The 22,645-nt window shown below is 40.5% G+C and overlaps 1 protein-coding gene across 2 annotated transcripts in view; it reads left to right on the forward strand.

Annotated features, from left to right (window-relative positions):
• LOC126354750 (proton-coupled amino acid transporter-like protein CG1139) overlaps positions 1-22,645 on the forward strand; it is a 123,420-nt gene that overhangs the window by 26,610 nt on the left and 74,165 nt on the right. The window contains exon 2 of one of the 2 annotated variants that reach the window (XM_050004628.1): positions 16,245-16,387. In XM_050004628.1, coding sequence (XP_049860585.1) covers positions 16,251-16,387 — 137 coding nt within the window. In that variant the 5' untranslated portion in view covers positions 16,245-16,250. Of the gene's footprint in view, positions 1-16,021; positions 16,388-22,645 lie in introns of those variants that run through there. The other variant, XM_050004630.1, reaches the window with a different exon arrangement.

Raw genomic sequence — 22,645 nt, forward strand, 5'->3', positions numbered from 1 at the left:
TGTGTGGCAGGATTTATTCATTTTCTTCGTACTTGTAATATTATTTTTCATATCATGTTACCCTCTTTAATACTATCGCTAGCTTTTCTAGAGCACGCGAAGTATCTGAGGAACGCGCATTGTAGTACAAACATATTACTTGTCATTAATGTTGTTCTTACGTTCCTTATAGTTTGTGATCCTCTTACCCTCATAGCCAATGAGCCATTTTCGTTTCTGATTTAAGACAATTTTACTATCTGTACTGGATACTTGTGAGACATTTATTCTGATATACTTAGATATCACAATATTATTCGTCCTTAAATACTATGGATTATCCTTTTAACAATACTTATCCTCACTTCCACCAAAGACCACTTCTGCTTCTTAGTGCAGTAAAAGATTTATATTTCCTTCAGTGTGGTAGTGCCCCATATTAATTCATATTATACTATGGTACAGGTCAATCCTTTCGTGGTGCTCGGGCCCGCACAGTATAGGTCAGCATCTCTTAGGTCCACCTATGTGCCTGTTATTCATCATTCCTAATTAGAGAGTACACTACACATTTCAGATATATTTATATCTTCCATTACTTTTCTCTCTACCTTCTCCCATATTACTTTGAGGTTCCCTTATGATTTTAATGTCTGTACTCTATTTCAGGTGTTAAGTCTTTTGCTTACTACCTTCTTCATATCTTAACTCATCTATTCACGACACTACATATCTAAGTATTCTTAATTGCAATCTGTTCTTTCTTTTGTTCTCTCTTTTCTTAAAACCCAAGCTCCAGCTAGATTACCGATTCATAACATTACTGTTTCTACTGCCCTCTTCTATTAATCCATTGTCTGTACCTCTACCCTATCTTTCTATTTTTCATCATATTGTTGTAGTCATGTCAAATACTATTTAGTTCTTGGTTGCTTGTCCTCCCTCCCCTCCTAATTTATGATGCGAATATATATATATATATATATATATATATATATATATATATATATATATTTTATTTATTACACAGTTTGATTATGTTTCTTTAGTTTGTTGGCATTATGTAAACCTTTCTCCTAACCAGTATGTGACTCAATTAAATAGCATGCTTTCGGTTGTGAACTATCCATGATCTTAAATGGTCCTGCGTATTTCAGAAAAAATTTCTGCGTTTCTTTTTTAAGATTAGAGCTATGATGTTCCTCTTGTACCAACACAAGATCGTTTATTTCAAATTTGGGTTTATTGCTGACATATTATACTTTCGTAATCTTTTATCACCTCATGTATGCAATCGATTATCTACTATATTGTCGAAGTTAGCACTGTCTTCCTGCTGTATCTCTGGTCATTTGAAGAATTTTAATAGTGGTTCCCCTATAATTTTTTTTCGTTGTATATGTATGGGAGACAGTCCCATAGACAAATGGGGTAGTTCATTCAAAACCATTTGAAACTCTGGCACTAATTTTGCCCAAGTTGTATGTCTCAGTGAACAGTAAGTTCTGCCTAAAGGTCCTGTCTCTGTCATAAATCTTTCACACAGATTCGATTTTGGATTATATTTTGATATCGAGACGTGTCTTATGTTCTCCTAAGCTAGAAACTCTTTAAATGATTGGCTGACAAACTATGAACCATTATCCATTAATAATCTCTTAGGTTTTCCTACCTCTACAAAATGTTTACGCATACAGTTTGCAACGGTTTTTATGTTAGCTTCTTTAATTTGATATTATGTAACATGTTTAGAACAACACTCTAATAGAACATAAATATATCGGACTTGTTGGTAATGGTCCATAAAATCCGAAGCTCTTAAATCATGTACAGCTCTAGGTATTACAGTATACATTGTGTAATGTGATCCTTTATTATTTTCCTTCACTTTTGGACAGACTTGACAGGTTGATAGTAATCTTACAACTTTCTTACCTAGGTGTTTAAAATGCTAAATCTTTATCATATGTTTTATACACTTCCTTATTCCAAACTGCCCATAACCTTTACGTGTAAACCAAATTAAATCATTCAGTTCACACTCACGTACACATAATTTGCAATGTGATGTATTTGTATTCTCTCTCCAAAACAACAATTGATTGATCACTGTCCAAAGTTTGTCTTCTGTGGGTGTTAAGTCATTTTTCTCATACTTTAACATTTTAAGATTTAACTCTTCTTCGTCATTCCTTGCCTGATTTTACTAGCTAATACATGTACTTCTTCTTTCGTATAGCTTATTTTTTCATAAAATTTATATTAAAAATCATTACTGGTCCCGTAGTTCTCTGAGAATTACTCATTCCTAATGGCAATCGTGATAAAGCATCTGGTACGCAATTTAATGTTCTCTATTTGTATCTGAAACTGTTGTTCAAACAATGTTCATCTCATGAGCCTCCTATGTAATAAACGACTTTCCATTAAGAATATCAATTCTTGGTGATCAGTATATATATAACAATTTCTGAACCCCAAATCAGTGTTTCAAATTTCTTTAAGCTCCATACCACAGCAAGTAGTTCTTTCTCCGTTCCTGTATAATTCAACTCATGTTTGTCGAGGGTGCGACTAGCGAAAGCAATGGTTTTATGTTCTCCCTCTCCTGTGTCCGTTTCCCATGAAATACTTCTGCCGCTATGCCATATTCTGATGCATCTGTTGCGTTTCAAAGTGGTTTCTTCTTTTCCTGGTGTTGTTTATTTTGTAAGATTTGTGGTGAGTCTTATACCAGTCCTAGCAGGAAGTTTCGTCCGAGGCCGATAAAACAGGGCAACTTTTAGCCGACCCTAATACACCGCCAGATGAAAGTAGTATTAGTTTTATCCTTTCTTCTCAGAGTTTTTTGTGGTCCGGATCCCTCCGTACCATCTCCCTGTCGATCCAACCGTGGTGAAGATTCCTTGAATGTTTCCACAAGTTCTCTCTAGTCCGCTACTAAATAAATAGCCACACTTCTCAAAAACAAGGGTATATTTCGACCAACAATCTTACTATTATTTTTTACAACATACCGGTAACTAACAATCGCTATGGTAATACTACTCTCTTGAGTTCGTTCAAAACGTCCGTACAGGTATATTGTAGGAACTGAGAAGAAAACAGGAAAAGAACTACCGCTCTTCAATTGTTCATTATGCCCTTGTTGGTGCGTCGTTCAGTCCATGGCTCTCGGATTCAGGCACATGCTGCTCCATGACACAAATGACTCTCAGATAACTAGTGGTTGTACTACTGTTTTACTGGTCCCCTTCTCGCCGGCTCCACCACTGCTTCACATTCACTGCATACAAGCAAGGAAAACACACAGTTTCGCTTTCCCACTACATTTGTCCTTATTCAACTTACTCACGAGCCTCTCTTGTCGGCGGCTTTCCAGTGGTGTATTGGGATGTTTACAAATATCCCGAAACACTACATAACGCAACGCCACTCGCTCATTGGCTGCTGTTTAATGCAAAAGCTTTCGATCACAAAAAATCGTGTCATAAATGACAAATCGTGCAGATAACAATCTCAACCAAAGGAGGCAATCAGATACTTTATCACGAAATTACGGGGAAAAATATAATTCATGTGTGACTCATTCGTTGTTTGGGTATTCACCTATACAACATAAGTAGGAAACATTACACTGGAGTGATAAAAGTCATGGGATATGCATATATACAGATGGCGGTAGCACCGCGTATATAAGGTATGAAAGGGCAGTAAATTGGCGAAGCTGTCATTTGTTTCTCAGGTGATTCATGTGAAACGTGTCCGACGTGATTATGGCCGCAAGACGGGAATTAACAAACTTTGAACGCGGAATGGTAGTTGGAGCTAGACGCATGGGACTTTCCATTTCGGAAAACGTTAGGGCATTCAATATTAGGGATCCACAGTATCAAGAGTGTGCCGAGAATATCAAATTTCTGGCATTATCTCTCACCAAGGACAACGCAGTGGCCTACTTAATGACCGAGAGCTGCGGCGTTTTGGTAGAGCAGTCAGATCCAACAAACAAAGAACCTTGTGTGAAATAACCACAGAAATCAATGTGGGGCGTACGTCGAACGAATCCGTTAAGACAGTGCGGTGAAATTTGACGTTAATGGAATATGGCGGCAGGCGACCAACGCGAGTGCCTTTGCTAACAGCACGATATCGCCTGCAGTGCCTCTCATGGGCCCATGACCATATCGGTTGGACTCAAGATGACTGTTAACGGGTTGTCTGATCAGATAAGTCCCGATTTCATTTGGTCAGAGCCGATAGTAGGGTCCGAGTGTGGCGCAGACATCATGAAGCCATGGAGCCTAGTTGTCAACAAAGCACTGTGCAAGCTGACGGTGGCTGCATAATGCTATAGGCTATGTTTATATAGGACCGATTTTTGTCTGGAGATGATTATGTTTGGCCACTTGGAGACCATTTCCACCTCTTCATGGACTTCATGTTCACAAACAAAGACGGAATTTTACTGGTGACTATGATGAAAGACTGCACTGGATTATAACACCTGAGATGTAAGACAGGATATAACTTATTCCATGAAATCAGAGTCATGGTTATTTGCTTTTATTTTATTTTACTTCAGTTACTGTCCTAAGACACTCAGTGATGCCCATCTGCATAGGTAGTCATCAGTATATCACTTAAATAATTATGGTTAATGAACCTTGTGTCCTCTTTCCAGCTTTATTAGTTACTTATATACACAAGTGATTCCTATCGGGATATAGTCCTTCGATTTCCGAACTTGTAGGACAAACTAACAGATAATTTCCCTTGTGTTACTTTTCGGATTTAAACTGAAACGTCCGGTTCTAACTATTATGATTATTCCATGGCCGTGTTCCATTATTTAGATAGGTGGGGTGATATCTGTCACCAGTTGCAATTCTTTTATTCTTCAGAGAACTGCTATTTGACATTCAACCACCCAACGTTTGAGGACCCAGTGGTGGAGCAAGGAAGCTGAATGCTAGTGATTGCTACTGTACTAAGTTATTTCTATTTCGATGACTCTTATTGTTATTACCGTTGGCTCTTATGTAGTTGTTTATAAAATCAGTTGAATCTAGAATGGGTGGAAAATATTCCAGATTAGTTTCGGGGACTTGTTCCACTTTTTCTCTGATATCGATCGATAGATAGTTAAGTATGCATAACACATCTCTGTAGAATGCTGTTTCGTCACAGAAAGGAGTTTTATTTAAACACCTCTCAAAACATTTTCTTAGTTTCCCTTGTTTGCCATTACAAGGTTCAGGATTAAAAAGTTCCTATCGCGACGTCTCCACTATGCACTTGGTTCAACACTTCATTAAAAAAGTATTCTCTCACTGCTCATATGTTTGACTATACTCCGTGGTTTTGGATACCCAGTGGGTGACCTCACCTTGTAAAACTCCTGTGATAAACTATAATTTTTGTTGCTCGTTATACGTTTTGGGTAACGCACCTTAGAAGATTTAATAAAAATGGTCAAGTGTACACTTTTATGTACAGTAAATAACACTTGAATATTACATGTGTTTTTAGAGACTCACCTTGCAAAATAGAAGAAAGAGTGGGCTCTGCTGCCATACTCCTAGCTGTGAGATTTTGTGGTGGTTGATTCGTACTATATATGTTGTCAGGATACATATTTTCATGAGACTCTGGGCTGTGACAGACACATTACTCATAATTGTATGGACTATACCATTTCTTACTTGTTCCTTAAGGGGGGTCGTTCATGAAAAACACACACTTTTTAAAATGTGCACCAACTCTACAATTTTTAAGATACCGCAATGAAATTTTGTACTATGCCTTAAATGAAGTTAACACATTTACTGTTAAGCTTCTCGGATTATATATGTTTCACATTTTATGGACTTAAAAATTTTTATTTAAGAAAAATGCAGGTTATCTTTCTCCAGAATCTATTCAAGGGATTTCTACAAACTTTTCTCTCCTTATCTCTTTGTATATAGTCATCTACTCTTATGAGATTTTTGAATACATCTAACAGGAGAATTATAATAATTCTTTTAATTATAATTCTTTAAGAATAATGTTAAAATTATGGAAAATTCCAAGCACTATGTTCCTTATCTCAGTTTACACTCAGAATTTCAAAATTTACGCGAGACAACATTTATTGGGCTCATAGAAATAACTGTACAAAATTTCATTAGTCTAGCCTTCATAGATTGTGAGGAAAAGGCATATAAATTAAAGAAAGTTTAAAAAAAAAATCCATTTGAACATTATGCTAACGTTTTACATTATGTCACGTCTTGAGAAGGCCCCAGTTTTGTACTAGGACCATCTTTCCCTTCAAGGCTTCTCTTGAGGTTTCTTGTTTTCTGCCTTATTTCCTTTATCAGTTCTTCATCTGACTTTTCAACTGCAGAGAACAAAGAGGAGCTCTAAATCTATTTTTCTCAAGATGTCTTGAGTGAAATTTCGTGTCCTAAAACCCATTCTCTCTAATATCTTCATCCTCACTACGTTCTAATTATTAAACTCAAGAGCAGCATCACACGTAGCAATTCTGACAACTGTAGCAGATGGAAATGTGGATTTAGAGCATCGTTTCCACATGAGTGAATTTAGAAACTCATCTGGATTCTGGATTTTGCCACGAACACACGTTTTTAGACGTTCAGAATCGGCCAGAAACCTGTACGTGGGCTTGAGAACATCCATGATACATAATTAGGTTTTCACTCTGCAGCGGAGTGTACGCTGATATGAGACTTCTTGGCAGATTAAAATTGTGTGCCGAGGTCCCGAGTTCGAGTCTCGGTCCAGCACACAGTTTTAATCTGCCAGGAAGTTTCATCGATGATATATATTCATCTTTTGGATCTGCAGATCTCATCCTTTCTTTCCGCATTTGCATTTAAATTATAGGGTATGGCTTCCGCCTATTAGCAAACAACTTTGCAGATGACATGATGTACGCTAAGAAAAAACGATGACGGAAATAGCACAGAAAATACGCCGCAAACAGCGACAATGATTCTTAAAAACATATCACAACAAAGAATAAATAAGATTTAAAGAACCCACTGATGGTGGTGGTATTTGTCGCTGAAATTAGTTTGGGGAATAAAAAATGGTTCAAATGGTTCTGAGCACTATGGGACTTATCATCTGAGGTCATCAGTCCCCTAGAACTTAGAACTACTTAAACCTAACTAACCTAAGGACATGACACACATCCATGCCCGAAGCAGGATTCGAACCTGTGACCGTAGCGGTCGCGCGGTTCTAGACTGAAGCGCCAAGAACCGCTAGGCCACAGCGGCCGGCAGTTTGGGGAATAAATAAGTAAACAAATAACAAGGTGTTTTGCATCAAGGTGGACTCACAATTCCGATATTGTTCACATTATTGTTGGTTATGAAGTTCTGAATTCAAGTTAAATAATAATAATCGGATCTCCGTAGTTTCTATATCTTCGTGCTCTGCGCATTCTGTACTTCTGAAAAACGGTAAATGAAATTAAATGACGACTGAAGAACAGGGCAGCGTGATTTATTCCATACCTTGTGCTAATGTGTTAGCTCGTATGCCACCCCAAAGTCCAGATCCACGCGTTTCAGCGGCGCTGAATATTAGGCACAGAAAGTCCTGCTACGGAGACGTCTGGAAGGCAAGCACTTCTGGTAAGAGTTCGCCGACTGCAGTTGATGACATGCGCTAGTCCTACATGTGTTTATAGTGTTTGTTCTACTATTGAAAGAAGGATTCGTAGTACGACGATCTTCAACGAAAAAGTTTCAGTGGTGAGAATTTCGTATCCCGAACTTCTCAGAGTCATTTTCCACTGGACTCCGTAAGATCACCCATTTTCTCACTTCATACAAAACAAAATGTTTTCAGTATGTTTTGTTGATGGATAAAAAGTCACAACAGGAAGTGTTTTCTAGCAAGTTTGGAACATTATGGTGTTTATTGTAATAAACAGGTGATGACACAGCATTATCCGGTTAACCGAGTCTTCTTTAGACAGAAAACGGAAGTACAGTGTCCAAATTATAAAGCAAAATCGAAGGTAGTTCAATAAGTAATGGCCTACATTTTTTCTCAGAACATATTTAGTGTTAAGAGTCAGAATGTGGTGAGAATCTACATCAACATGTCTTGTACATATCCAAATTTCCTATGTAGTCTCCATCACGTTCTATGGCCGTGCGCCAACGTTGTGGAACAGCATATATTCCCTGGTGGTGAAAGCTCCTGTACTGTAGGCGTAGTCATGTTTTCACTGCATGACTGTCACTCTAATGGTCTTCAAAGTGTGTTCCCTATAGAGAATCTTTAAGCATCGACAGTTCAGATGAAATGGCCTGTCTTTGTATCTTGTGGTCTGCTGTGAGCATTCGTGGAACTCATCGTCAGCACCTCTTTGAATATCCGAGAGTCTCGATCATTTCAGACGCACTTCCGATGCTGGCCGACAACTTTAGAGCCAATTGCCGTGTTGGGATACGCCGTTCGGCACGAGTAATCGCATGAGCACGATTCATGGCCAGTGGCAGTGACAGGACATCCCGATCGTCGCTGATCATGGAGCTCTGTTTCTGTATTTCCCGAAGCTGTAATTTTCTTTACCCATCTCCTGACTGCAGCATCGCCATACGCTGTTCACAAACGTTTATGGATGTTCACCACGGTTTCTTTTCCGCACACAAGAATTCAATAACAGCACGCTGCTTGTAACGTGAGTAGTTTGTAGAAGCCACTTTGACGCTATACTACGGCTCTGCCATCTACCAGAACGGTTGAAAACGTCATCGGCGGACTGAACAAACATCAGATGTGAAGCAGCAACGTTTTTCTATGTACATTAATGGCATTTTTTTAAAAAAAATGTGGGGCATTTTGTACTGAATGACCCTCGTATTTTACAAATCCACTTTAACAATACACATGATTATAATACCGTTGTTAGTCGCCCAATCAGGACCAAGAAGAAATAAATTGTTGACTAAACTAAAACGGGTAAAAATGTATGAATACAGGAGTAAAGTTCTGAAATGACTGGAGAAAACAATTACATGACCTGATAATGACTTTCCACCTTCTGTAAACCTACAACCTCAGTGTCGTGACTTTTCAATGTTAACATAAAATTTATTGGTAATTTTCACACAAAGGTTACTCTTCCATGTATTTGTGAGGCCAAATGTTTAGTTATGATTAACATTAAAGATTTTACTTTATAGGAACGACCTATGCACACCACCTGTCAGTATAATGGGGATGCACATGTGGACGTTGAAAGACACAGTCAAATGTGAGGCTTCCCAATTCATGTCAACAGTATACGACGTATCTGTAGTGAAAGTTGTATGTCTGTTTGCTGTGTGCGCAGTGTGTCCTGGATTATGATATTGCCATAAAATACTGTTGCCTGTTATGATGAAATACGTAACGCAAGTTGCGTCCCAGAACAACTATGTAGCGAGCTGCTCCGACTATGGATCGCGCTACCTTCGCCGGCCGCGGTGGTCTCGCGGTTCTAGGCGCTCAGTCCGGAACCGCGAGACTGCTACGGTCCCAGGTTCGAATCCTGCCTCGGGCATGGATGTGTGTGATGTCCTTAGGTTAGTTAGGTTTACTTAGTTCTAAGTTCTAGGCGACTGATGACCACAGATGTTAAGTCGCCTAGTGCTCAGAGCCATTTGAACCATTTGCCACGAATCTTCATACTCCACGTTCCGCTCCATACTTTTCAAAAACACTCTACATGGAGGGGAAGAGACAGTGCTGATGCCAATGTTGCAGATGAAAATATCACTTATTTTACAACAAAACTTGGGAACGCACCAGAGAAACTTCCCACTCCTCATGTACAAAATGCAAAATGGTTCAAATAGCTTTGAGCACTATGTGACTTAACTTCTGAGGTCATCAGTGCCCTATAACATCACACATATCAATGATTCGAGGCAGGATTCGAACCTGCGAGCGCAGCGCTCGCGCGGTTCCAGACTGTAGCAACTAGAACCACTCGGCCACCCCGGCTGGCTACAAAATGCATTTCAGTTAACACGACGTTGGTATTGGCACGGTGCAGCGTCTTCTTGATTGTTTGGCTTCTTCGCTCCATGCACTTCGGCAGGATGACATATTTGATTGCATAAACAATTTTTGTTTCAAGCGAAAGCAACCATCTTCTTCACACTGACTGGACAGGGCCATGGCAACTTGTCCTTTCATATTCACCCAGGGAAGAAAAAAAAATATCATACTCAATTATTCTCTGGGGAAGGCAGTGGTAGCAGAGAGCCCTCTGTCCTTAACAGGAACAGGATACATTTCTGCTTAAAAAAAATAGCACAAAGCAGGCCACATCCCTATCTCTGCAAAAACTACCCATCTCCCTGAGGAGGATAGGCTCACTTAATGACGTCCACTGACTGCTTTCTGCTGACAAAGAGGAATCTGAGACCGCCCTGTGAACGCATCTGCACGAAAAGCTTTCTTCACAAATTCAAATGTGAAATACTGTCAATAAAATAACCATGTAACAGTAGAAGAAAAATGAGGCGATATCGCTTGCGGTAAGTGACAGTAATATCGTAGTAGAAATATGCCAGATTTACTGTATATCATTTGCAAAGAGTCCCTGTCAAATTTGTTTCGCATGGCTTGTTAGAGAAGCTATCCATGCATTTTATATGATCCATTAAGATAAATCAACTCTGTTACACATTTATTATGTAGTCATTTTAAATGTACATGTATACTCTGCAAGGAACCGTGAGGTGCATGGCAGAAGGCATGTCACATTGTACCAGTTATTAGATTTCCTACCTGTTGCATTCACGTATGGGGTGCGGTAAGAATGACTGTTTGAATGCCTCTGTACATGCAGCAATTATTCTAATCCTATCCTCACGATCCCTATGAGAGCGATACGTAGGGGCTTGTAGTGTATTGCTAGAGTCATCATTGATAGCCAGTTCTTGAAACTTTGTTAACAGACTTTCTCGGGATAGTTTACGTCTATCTTGCAGAGTTATATCAGTTCCTTCAATATCTCTCTGACACTTAAAAAATGGTTCAAATGGCCCCGAGCACTTCGGGACTTCATCTGAGATCATCAGTCCCCTAGAACCTAGTACTACCTAAACCTAACTAACCTAAGGACATCACACACATCCAAGCCTGAGGCAGGATTCGAACCTGCGACCATAGCGGTCGCGCGGTTCCAGACTGAAGCGCCTAGAACCGCTCAGCCACCCCGGCCGGCTCTGTGACACTCTCCCACGGACTAAACAAATGTGTGACAAGTCGTACTGCCCTGCTCTGCCACCGGTCCCGCACAACACACTTGAGCCCTATTTTAGAACTGGTTGCAGGAGTGATTTGTAAACACTCTCCTTTGTAGACTGATTTAACATCCCCAGCACTCTAACAATAAACCTGTAAGTAGGCTATTTAGGTTTTTGTATTGGTAACGCCACGTAGCGCTATGAAAATCACTGGCTGTACTGTGTGCAGTCTGGGCTGGTTTGCATTGTTGTTGGCCATTGTAGTGTTGGGCTGTTGGCTGTTAACAGCTCGTAGCGTTGCGCAATTGGAGGTTAGCCGCCAGCAGTGGTGGATGTGGGGAGAGAAATGGCGGAGTTTTGAAATTTGTAAGAATGGATGTCATGAACTGCTATATACATAATGAAGTTTGATGATATTAAGGTAAATACATTGTTCTCTATCAAAATCTTTCATTTGCTAACTATGCCTATCAGTAGTTAGGGCCTTTAGTAGTTTGAATCTTTTATTTATCTGGCAGTAGTGGCGCTCGCTGTATTGCAGTAGTTCGAGTAACGAAGATTTTTGGAGAGGTAAGTGATTTGTGAAAGGTATAGGTTAATGTTAGTCAGGGCCATTCTTTTGTAGGGATTTTTGCAAGTCAGCTTGCGTTGCGCTAAAAATATTGTGTGTCAGTTTAAGCACAGTCTTGTATAATTTTTCAAAGGCGACGTTTCATAAACCGAAGTCTGCCAGTCGGCCGGTGTGGCCGTGCGGTTCTAGGCGCTTCACTCCGGAACCTCGTGACCGCTACGGTCGCAGGTTCGAATCCTGCCTCGGGCTGTCCTTAGATTAGTTAGGTTTTAGTAGGTTCTAAGTTCTAGGGGTCTGATGACCACAGATGTTACGTCCCATAGTGCCCAGAGCCATTTTTGAAGTCTGCCAGCTTCTTTGCTGACGACTGAACGTATCTGATCATTCCATTTCATATTGCTACACAGTGTTACACCCAGGCGTTTTTATGACTTGACCGATTTCAACATCGACTCATTGATATTATAGTCATAGGATACAACTTTTTCTCGTTTCGAAAAGTGCAATTTTTTACGTTTCTTAACATTTAGAGTAAGTTTCCGATCTCTGTACCATGTTGAAATCTTAGCAAACTCTGATTGAATAGTTATGCAGCTTCTTTCTGCAGCCGTATTTTACTATTAATATTGTCTTCACGGTCATTAATATACAATATGAACATTAAGTGTCCCAGCACACTTCACTGGAGCAGACGCGACATTACTTTCAAATCTGACGATGACTATCCATCCAAGATACCACGATGTGCCTCAGTCCAATCACATTTTTCACTTGATGTATGGATGACTTAGTTTTCTGTTCTTCCAGTTTGTTGTTTGTGGGCTTCAGAAAAGTATTGATAGCACCATAAGCATTGGTTTGTGTGAAAAATGGTATATAACTTTTCACTTCTTTCCAGCACTTTTTGTACGATGTATATTTTTCTATATGCATTGAAATGTCAGCCAGTATAAACAAAACTGTGTGTATGCATAGGTATACAGCAATTTGAAAAATTTCTTAGTGTCTATCGGGTATCACTAAGGAGTGAAACATCATCACCAATTAGTCCAGTGACATAGAAATCTATGGGTTTAACACGAATATCGAGCGTTTATGGTTACATTAAAAGCTCATGCACCTCTCTTCTTCGAACCACACTTACGCGTGCTTGTAGTGCTTTCACCAAGGTGCTACTATCGAGTTGGCACATCATAAGTGGGCCAAATTTGATGAAATTACTCCTTGTCAATAGTGGCGTAGCGTGAGGGGAGACTTTGACACTTAGTCTCCCCTGTATTCGTGCTTAAAAAAGATGCAAGAGGAATTCATAACAAAAATATAAATAACTTTCTGCCAAGAGCTCTAAATGTCCGAAGACACCAGCTTTGTAGCCCGCGCCGCCGCACCCTGAGTGTTGGTGTGTCTGCCTGCTTGAGACTCGACTGCTCTCAGACTCTGCCTCCCTTCCCTTACCTGGCTGTGTGCGTCTGCGCCCCCTCCACCTCCCCTCTTCCACGGAGGCCGGTACGCTGCACTTGCTAGCAGGTGTCGAGACCAGTCTCTGCTGCTTCTATGCTGGCTTTTAACACGGATGTGAACAGCCGCGCGGTTTGTGTTCATAGTCATTCTTGTGTGATTTTAGTGCACAAAATGGTTCAAATGGCTCTGAGCACTATGGGACTTAACATCTTAGGTCATCAGTCCCCTAGAACTTAGAACTACTTAAACCTAACTAACCTAAGGACATCACGCAACACCCAGCCATCACGAGGCAGAGAAAATCCCTAACCCCGCCGGGAAACCAACCCGGGAACCCGGGCGTGGGAAGCGAGAACGCTACCTCACGACCACGAGATGCGGGCTTTTAGTGCACATTTCCGTTGTATCACCAACATGAGTGAGCGAGCAACTGAACACCTTATAGAATTTTTATTGAAAACACCTTTTTCTACATTAACGTACCGCACGAAAGAAAGTGAGAATTGAAGGACAAACGACCTACTCCTATACTCAGTGTAGTTTTAATTGAACGCAAACAAAAACTCACTTTTCAAACAGCCTGGTACGAAAAGTATGCTTGGCTCAGTGCGAATGCAGTTAATAACAGGTTATATTGTTACATATGCCTTCTGTTTGGTGGTGGAAAGGAATGGTGCAATGAAGGCATTTGCACAATAAAGAACTTGGACAGGAAAGCACCAAACCATCAGATATCAAAACGTCACCTGCAGAACAAAGAATCATTTCAGTTATTGGGCAAAAATAGAATTGAGCACGCCCTTTCTGAAGCCGCTCGTCTGACAGCAGTAAAATACAACGAACAAGTTGCATCCAGCACGAGAGTATAGGCCTGTATTATTCAGGCAATTGTATTTCTTTGTAAACAAGAACTAGCCTTTTGCGGCCATCGAGAAGATGAACCCTCCAGCTACAAAGATAACTATCTGGAATTGTTGGATTTACTAGCTCAAGGAGAACAGTTAATCCAAGACCATCTGTCATTATCTTCAACCTTTAAAGGAACTTCTCCAGATGTACAGAATGATGTAATAGAAATGATAACTCTGGCACTTAATGAGAAAATAACATCTGAAATTCAGAACTGCAATATCAGTTCGATTCAAGCTGATGAAATATTAGACGTGTCATGCAAGAGTCAAATAAGTATAATATTCAGATACTGTATTGCAGACAAAATTGAGGAAAGATTCGTTGGATTTTACGATGTTTCTGGAGATAAAACCGCTGAAGGTTTGTCAATCATTATTCATGCAGTATTGAAAGAATGGAATGTGGAAAGAAAAGTGGTTAGTCAAACATATGATGACGCTTCAGTAATGGCGAGCACAGAAAGAGGACTACAACAATTGGTGAAGCAGTTCTGTCCCTATGCGCTGTTTATTCGTTGTTACGCACACCAACTGAATTTGGTATTGTTACATGCTTCCAAAATCATACAAGTACACATGTTTGTAAGTGATTTTACTGCAATCCATTCGTTTTTCAGCAAATCATCAAAACGAACTGTATTGCAAACTGAGAAAGGATTTAAACTGCCACATGCAAGCAACACTCGCTGGAGCTTTCATTCCTGGGCAGTTTTAACAATATCTTGTCATTTCTCAGAGCTATATAGTGTTTTTAATTATACAATTGGTGATACAGACTCCCAGTGGGACCCAGAATCTTTGAGCTCTGCTGTGAGAATGAAACGACAGATGGATGATCCTACGTTTTTCTACTAGCTTTGTTTCTACGGAGGGTGCTTTGTTTATGTCGTTCATTTCTTCAATGTTCTTCAGTGAAAATCTGTCAGTATAAATGCTTGCCAAGACGAAATAAGAATTGTTCTGAGAAACTTTCGACAGTTAAGAACGGAAACATTCGTTGATGAATGCATTAAATGCATTTGTGTTTGAATGGCAACTAATCATTCCTTGACAGTCAAAAGACATCTCTCAGGGCACTAACTTACGAGATACTGGATTTGCAAATTGTTCAGATGGAAAGAAGATTTCAAGAGTTTCCCCAAATTCAGTTTGTGAACTTTTGAACGAAAAGTGTTTCCCGAACTATCAAAAAGAATTCCCAAAGTTGAAACTGCTTCAGTTATCATAACAGTACCCTTTTTTCAAACAAGAAAAACTTCAAAATGCAATGTGTAACATATACGCTGATGTGAAAAAAACACTTATCTTCAAGAATCCTATCAACAATGATCTAGACCTTGTTTTGAAGAAACAACGAAGTTGCTACGTTTGGTTTTGACCCTACCCGCAACTACAGCAAGCTGTGAACGAAGCATGAGTACTCTTAAAAGAGTGAAGAATTATTTGAGGAATTCAATGTCCAACACTCGGCTCTCGTGTTTGAGCACGTTAGCAATAGAAAAGACACTACTTGGAGAGCTATCCAGCGATCAGATCTTTGTGGACCGAGTTATAGACTCATTAATGGAAAGAAAAGACAGGCGCATTGCACTTGTGTACAAGAAAATATAAGTGCTTCTTCTCTCGCTGCTGAAGTTCTACAAATTTGTCATCGTTTCTTGAACAAGTTAGTTATTATTATTATTATTGTTATTATTATTATTATTATTAGTTGCGGCGGTAGTGGTGGTAGTAGTATTAGTAGTAGGAGTAGTTGCTGTTGTTGTTGTTTTATTTGATGCATTTTGTTTCATTTCTTTAAGTTATTGTTTATTGTACTATTTCGTCTCCGTATAATAAATGTAGAGTCTCCCCAACCTTTACGCCAGTGCTTGTTAAACAGATTTATACCTATTTTTGCAGGTCAGCCCTACTCTCACGCCAATCCCCCTTTACTAAGGGCGACGACACACGTAGCTCACATCTGTCCTGCCTTACATTAGGTGCTTATTATGTCATGTTTCCAGTGTTGGACGACGTGTTGGACAATAACGTCACGTTTTTGTATTGCAGGACGAGATGCTGCGTCAGCAGAGCCTGGAGCTGGACGAGGCTCCAGCACGCAAGCCTGGCCCTCTGCCCCTGCTGGAGCTGCCCCCGTTGGATCGGTCGAGAGGTCCAGGTTGGCCTCCAGACTCGGCCAGCACCGCCTCCACGTGAGTCTCTCGCTGGCGTTGCAGCAACACGGTGCCTGTGAAACCAGTATGGAGAATTATTTATGCAAAAAGATACTGTTGCGTATATTTCACAGCTTTTCTGTTTTACTCTTAAGCCTGGCTGCAGTAGCAAACGTGTAAATGTAATAAATGTAATAAAAAGAACCACGAGTTGCGAAAGGTAGTAGTCAGAAGCTTGACCTAGCTTTTGACTACTACTTAGCGCAACTGGTGGCTGTTTTAATCCATTTATTTTCTGGTTTACACCAACCAGTTTTCTGATCAAATCTTATCTTCTAGTGATTCTATTCCAAGGTGCAACCTGTATGTTCCAGTGAACTATGACCAAAGCTTCTCGAATTCCAAAAGGTGTTATTTGGTAATTTGAAATACACCGAGGTATTGAGAAATACAGGAACAAATGATATGAGGCATAGATGGTGTAATATATAACGTAAATTAGAAATTGAAGAAAGTTCGTTTTATCTACGTTGCATGTGCTGGGTCCAACTTCGTGTGGAAACCACTTCCACAGAGATGTTGTAATCATATCACCTCATATGACTTGACCACTTCTTGGACTCTGTCATATGGCGTATCGGTTTTAGTCGAATTGGCGCTATCCGGCACTTCAGAATTGTGTGTCAGCAGCATCGCCTCACAGGGCTGTAGGCCAACTCAGGTTGAAAGCTGACCAAGTAATGGTGGTGCGTCGCCTGGTGAATTCAAATACTGCTGCTCGACGTTAGTGCTGCAACTGCCCATTGCAGTCTGTGCAATGGAGAAGATTCCCGAAATGATCTATTTCTGTGAGGCACCACCTCTCTTCCCGCTGGTACACGTATGTAGTAGTAGTAGTAGTAGTAGTTTTATTCATCCGTAGATCTCTTTTTACAAGGATATAGGACATGTCAAAGTATTTACAAGTTTAGATCAATTTACAATAAGCTAATTCGTATACACATATATTTACAGACTTCTAGTTAGAGACAATCATTAGATTTTACTCCTGGTATACAATAATTTATTTACAAATAACTCATTAAATAATGTAATGCCACACTATTCACTCATATTTCACTATCAGTCACTGCACACACTATACACACATTGTTTCATAACACTTCACTCACTACATACACACACACACACACACACACACACACACACACACACACACACACACACACACACAGGTGATCCTTGGGCCATTTTCTGTACTGCAAGTTCCCATTTGCTATCCTGAAAAACTGAGTCAGCATCCCTTCATAATGAGTGAGATGTTGAGCTCAGAAAGAGGAAGAGGTGTTAGTATTGTGCTATGCATAGCTTGAGGGGATAGTGTCTCTAGAAAGGAAAAAGAAGAAAAATAATAAAGTGAAGGTGTTATGTGGAATATTGGATATTTTATAATCATCATTATTATTATTATTTGTTTGTATAACATTTTTTTTATCAAACCCCTACTCTGCTTTATCTAAGTAATCCTTCAATGTATAAAATGTATTGCATAACAGGTACTTTTTAGCTGCCATCTTAAATAAGTGTATTTTTGAAATTTCTTTAATCTCTTTTGGTAATTTATTGTACAGTTTTATTCCTTGGTAGAAAATGCTGTTTTGAGTTTTATGTTTATTTTTTCTTGGTAAATGTAAGTTGAGTCTATCTCTTGTTGGATGGTCTTGGACAGAGCTGTTTGTGCAGTAATTGCCAATGTTACTTTTGATGTGTACAACTGACTGGTAAATGTGTTCACATGGAGTATATTTCACACATTTACGTATCTCACATACATTTAACATACACACATTAAAAAAAAAAGTTTTGTATCATCCCCATTCCCAGAACTCCTGAAGATAAACGTTGACTGTGGGTATTGTATAACAGACACAGTCCCTTTGACTGTTCAGAGATGTCACTAAAGCCACTCAAAGATGTAAACAACCATGCATGAGCAGCACCTATTAGACGGAGGGGGTCCGACAGCCGATCAGTTCCAGTCATTCCACCAAGAAGGAGGTACACGGCTGGTGTTGTCTGTAGTTCAACCATGCCTAGACGGTCAATACCGTGGTTAGATCACGTCACCATTGTTACTTTGTGCCAGGAAGGGCTCTCAACAAGGGAAGTGTCCAGGCGCCTCGGATTGAACCAAAGCGATGTTGTTCGGACAGAGACAGAGAGAGACAGGAACTATCGATGACATGCCTCGCTCAGGCCGCCCAACGGCTACTACTGTAGTGGATGACCGCTACCTATGGATTATGACTCGGAGGAATCCTAACAGCAACGCCACCATGGCGAATAATGTTTTTCGTGCAGCCACAGGACGTCGTGTTAAGACTCAAAGTGCACGCAATAGGCTGCATGATGCCCAACTTCACTCACGACGTCCATGGCGAGGTCTACCTTTGGAACCACGACACCATGCAGCGCGGTACAGACGGGCCCAACAACATGCAGAATGGACCGCTCAGGATTGGCATCGCGTTCTCTTCACCGATGAGTGTCACATATACCTTCAACCAGACATTCGTCAGAGACGTGTTTGGAGACAACCCTGTCAGAAGCCTTAGACACACTGTACAGCGAGTGCAACAAGGTGGCGGTTCCCTGCTGTTTCTCAACTTCAAGCCGCACTCTTAGCTGTTCTAGGAGTCTCTTACTAGCACAGTATTCTTATGCAAATAATGAGTCATCTATCTACGAAATTTGGTCGAAAATGCTTCAGGTATCCCTGAGTTATACTTTTAAGTCACGCCTTTTCAACCTAAAACCTCAGCCATAAGGATGGGGGTGATTTCCTACTGTCACAGTAATTTTTTCCCGACAGCAAGTGAAACGTCTGTCACTTTTGCTAGAAACACCGTCAGGCCACACAGACATAGGCTGGTGTGTAACTGTGTTTGCACCCCAGACCCCTGCCGCCAACTGAAAGATGAAACGTCACTGCGACCGTCACCAATAAGTCTACAAACCTCCAAAACTATGGGTACGATACTAATTTCATTCGTTATTGTGTAGTTTTACATTTCAGGTCTTCTCATCTCCACACCCACTACTAGTCTTGGTTGGTGTGTATTACTTCGACAATAGTATTACAGGAATAAGTAGTACTACATATACAAATTTGACTAAAATTATTCCATGCGTTCCTGAGTTACGCTTCTACTCTCCCACTGTTCACCCAACCCTATGGATAGCAGAAGATTCTTACTTACATAGAGATTTTTTAGGGCGTGAGCACAAGTTATCAAATTATCATCATAATTACAAGAATGGAACAGGAACGAGTAGAAGATGAACGAACAAATATTCGCTTTTATATATTACGAGGATAATCCCATAAGTAAGGTCTCCTTTTTTAAGTATAGAACTCTGTCTGTGTGGCAGTTACTCACGCTGTTATGAAGAGTGCTTCACGCGCTGTGTGTAAACTTGCGGACGCCGTGCTGAGGCACTCAGTCTTGGCTTGGCAGCCGTTGAGAATGAAGCTCCCGTTCGATGTTATCGCCAAGTGCGAATAACACGCAGTTATTCGGTTTTTGAACGCAAAGGGCACTGCACCGATTGAAATCCATCGCCAATTGACGGAAGTGTATCGTGAGTCGTGCATGGATGTCAAAAATGTTCGTAAGTAGTGTAGAGAGTTTGCAACTTTTCCCATTGCAGTAAATGAAGCAGGCAAAAAGGAATACAAACGTCTCAAAAATGAGATCGACGGGAAGAGCAAAATGGCTAAGCAGGGATGAATAGAGGACAAATGTCAGGATGTAGAGGCTTATCTCACTAGGGGTAAGATAGATACTGCCTACAGGAAAATTAAAGAGACCTTTGGAGAAAGGAGAACCACATGCATAAATATCAAGAGCTTTGATGGAAACCCACTTCTAAGCAAAGAAGGGAAAGCAGAAAGTTGTAAGGACTATATAGAGCGACTATACAAGAGCGATGTACTTGAGGACAATTTTATGGAAATGGAAGAGGATGTAGATGATATGGAAGATATGATATTGCGCGAATAGTTTGACAGAGCACTGAAAGACCTGAGTCGAAACAAGGCCCCCGGAGTAGACAACATTCCATTAGAACTACTGACAGCCTTGGGAGAGCCAGTCCTGACAAAACTCTACCAACTGGTGAGCAAGATGTATGAGACAGGCGAAATACCCTCAGACTTCAAGAAGAATATAATAATCCCAATCCCAAAGAAGGCAGGTGTTGACAGATGTGAAAATTAACGAACTATCACTTTAATAAGTCACAGCTGCAAAATACTAACGCGAAATCTTTACAGACGAATGGAAAAACTGATAGAAGCCAACCTCGGGGAAGATCAGTTTGGATTCCGTAGAAATGTTGGAACACGTAAGGTAATACTGACCCTACTCCGTATCTTAGAAGAAAGATTAAGGAAAGGCAAACCTACATTTCTAGCATTTGTAGACATAGAGACAGCTTTTGACAATGTTGACTGGAATACTGTCTTTCAAATTCTGAAGGTGGCAGGGGTAAAATACAGGGAGCGAAAGGCTATTTACAATTGGTACAGAAACCAGATGGCAGTTATAAGAGTTGAGGGGTATGAAAGGGGAGCAGTGGTTGAGAAGGGAGTAAGACAGGGTTGTAGCCATCCCTGATGTTATTCAATCTGTATATTGAGCAAGCAGTAAAGGAAACAAAAGAAAAATTCGGAGTAAGTATTAAAATCCACGGAGAAGAAATAAAAACTTTAAGGTTCGCCGATGACATTGTAATTCTGTCAGAGACAGCAAAGGACTTGGAAGAGCACTTGAACGGAATGGACAGTATCTTGGAAGGAGGATATAAGATGGACATCAACAAAAGCAAAACAAGAATAATGGAATGTAGTCGAATTAAGTAGGGTGATGCTGAGGGAATTAGATTAGGAAATAATACACTTAAAGTAGTTAAGGAGTTTTGCTATTTGGGGAGCAAAATAACTGATGATGGTCGAAGTAGAGAGGATATAAAATGTAGACTGGCAATGGCAAGGAAAGCGTTTCTGAAGAAGAGAAATTTGTTAACATCGAGTATAGATTTAAATGTCAGGATGTCGTTTCTGAAAGTATTTGTATGGAGCGTAGCCATGTATGGAAGTGAAACGTGGACGATAAATAGCTTAGATCAGAAGAGAATAGAACCATTCGAAATGTGGTGCTACAGAAGAATGCTGAAGATTAGATGGGTACATCACATAACTAATGAGGAGGTATTGAATAGAATTGGGGGGGAGAGGAACTTGTGGCACAACTTGACTAGAAGAAGAGATCGACTGGTAGGACATGGTCTGAGACATCGAGGGATCACCAATTTAGTGGAGGTCAGCGTGGTGGGTAAAAATCGTAGAGGGAGACCAATAGATGAATACACTAAGCAGATTCAGAAGGATGTAGGCTGCAGTAGGTACTGGGAGATGAAGAAGCTTTCACAGGATAGAGTAGCATGGAGAGTTGCAGCAAACAGTCATTGCATCTAACCAGTCTCAGGACTGAAGACCACAACAACAACAACATAGAGAAGACCCTTGAACGATTCCTAGGTGGCCTGTAGGCGGCATCCTCTTCGATATGTTACAGCTGAGTGGCACTACACTGCTGCTCTAGCACCTAATTGCAGCCATGTGGAATCTAAGGCGCATTGAATGGGTTGCCTGCCTACAGGCGCCTAGCAATCGGTGAAGGACTGTGTCTGCAGGCTTACATTTTTAAAGTGCCCAGTAAAAGTGAGTGGGTGGCGCCGAGGATGCTGTTGAACTGGGGGTCTCTGTGAAACCCTTTGCAATTTTATTCACGTATGTATCAATATAACAATGCTCTCCCCCCTCCCCCCCCATTATCACAATACACAAGGGCGCAAAATAGGAGAGCTGAAAAGGAATAAACATTTCCTGCTTCGGATTACGTTCAAATATCGCAGATCTCTATTAGTTCCACCCTGCATACCAAAGAAAAAGGGGTGTAATCAGCTTCAGTGTGTTTGCTGCCCCACAGTATCACTATAGAATGGCTGAATCATTTGCGGGGGAAGGGGGGGTGGGAGGAAACACAATTCCAACGATTGTCATCCAGTTGCACATCGCACTGTCCTTTTCAACTGCGAAAGCGTAAATGAACGCCCCAAGAAATGGGGTGGTTTTATTGACGCCCTTTATACCAGTTACTGAGTTTTTTAGGGTTGATTCTGAGTGTGTGTGTGTCTGAAATGATTTCCTTGACCACCCATAAGAAAACCGCG

The sequence above is a fragment of the Schistocerca gregaria genome, chromosome 3 (genome assembly GCF_023897955.1).
Source record: "Schistocerca gregaria isolate iqSchGreg1 chromosome 3, iqSchGreg1.2, whole genome shotgun sequence".
Lineage (NCBI taxonomy): Eukaryota > Metazoa > Arthropoda > Insecta > Orthoptera > Acrididae > Schistocerca > Schistocerca gregaria.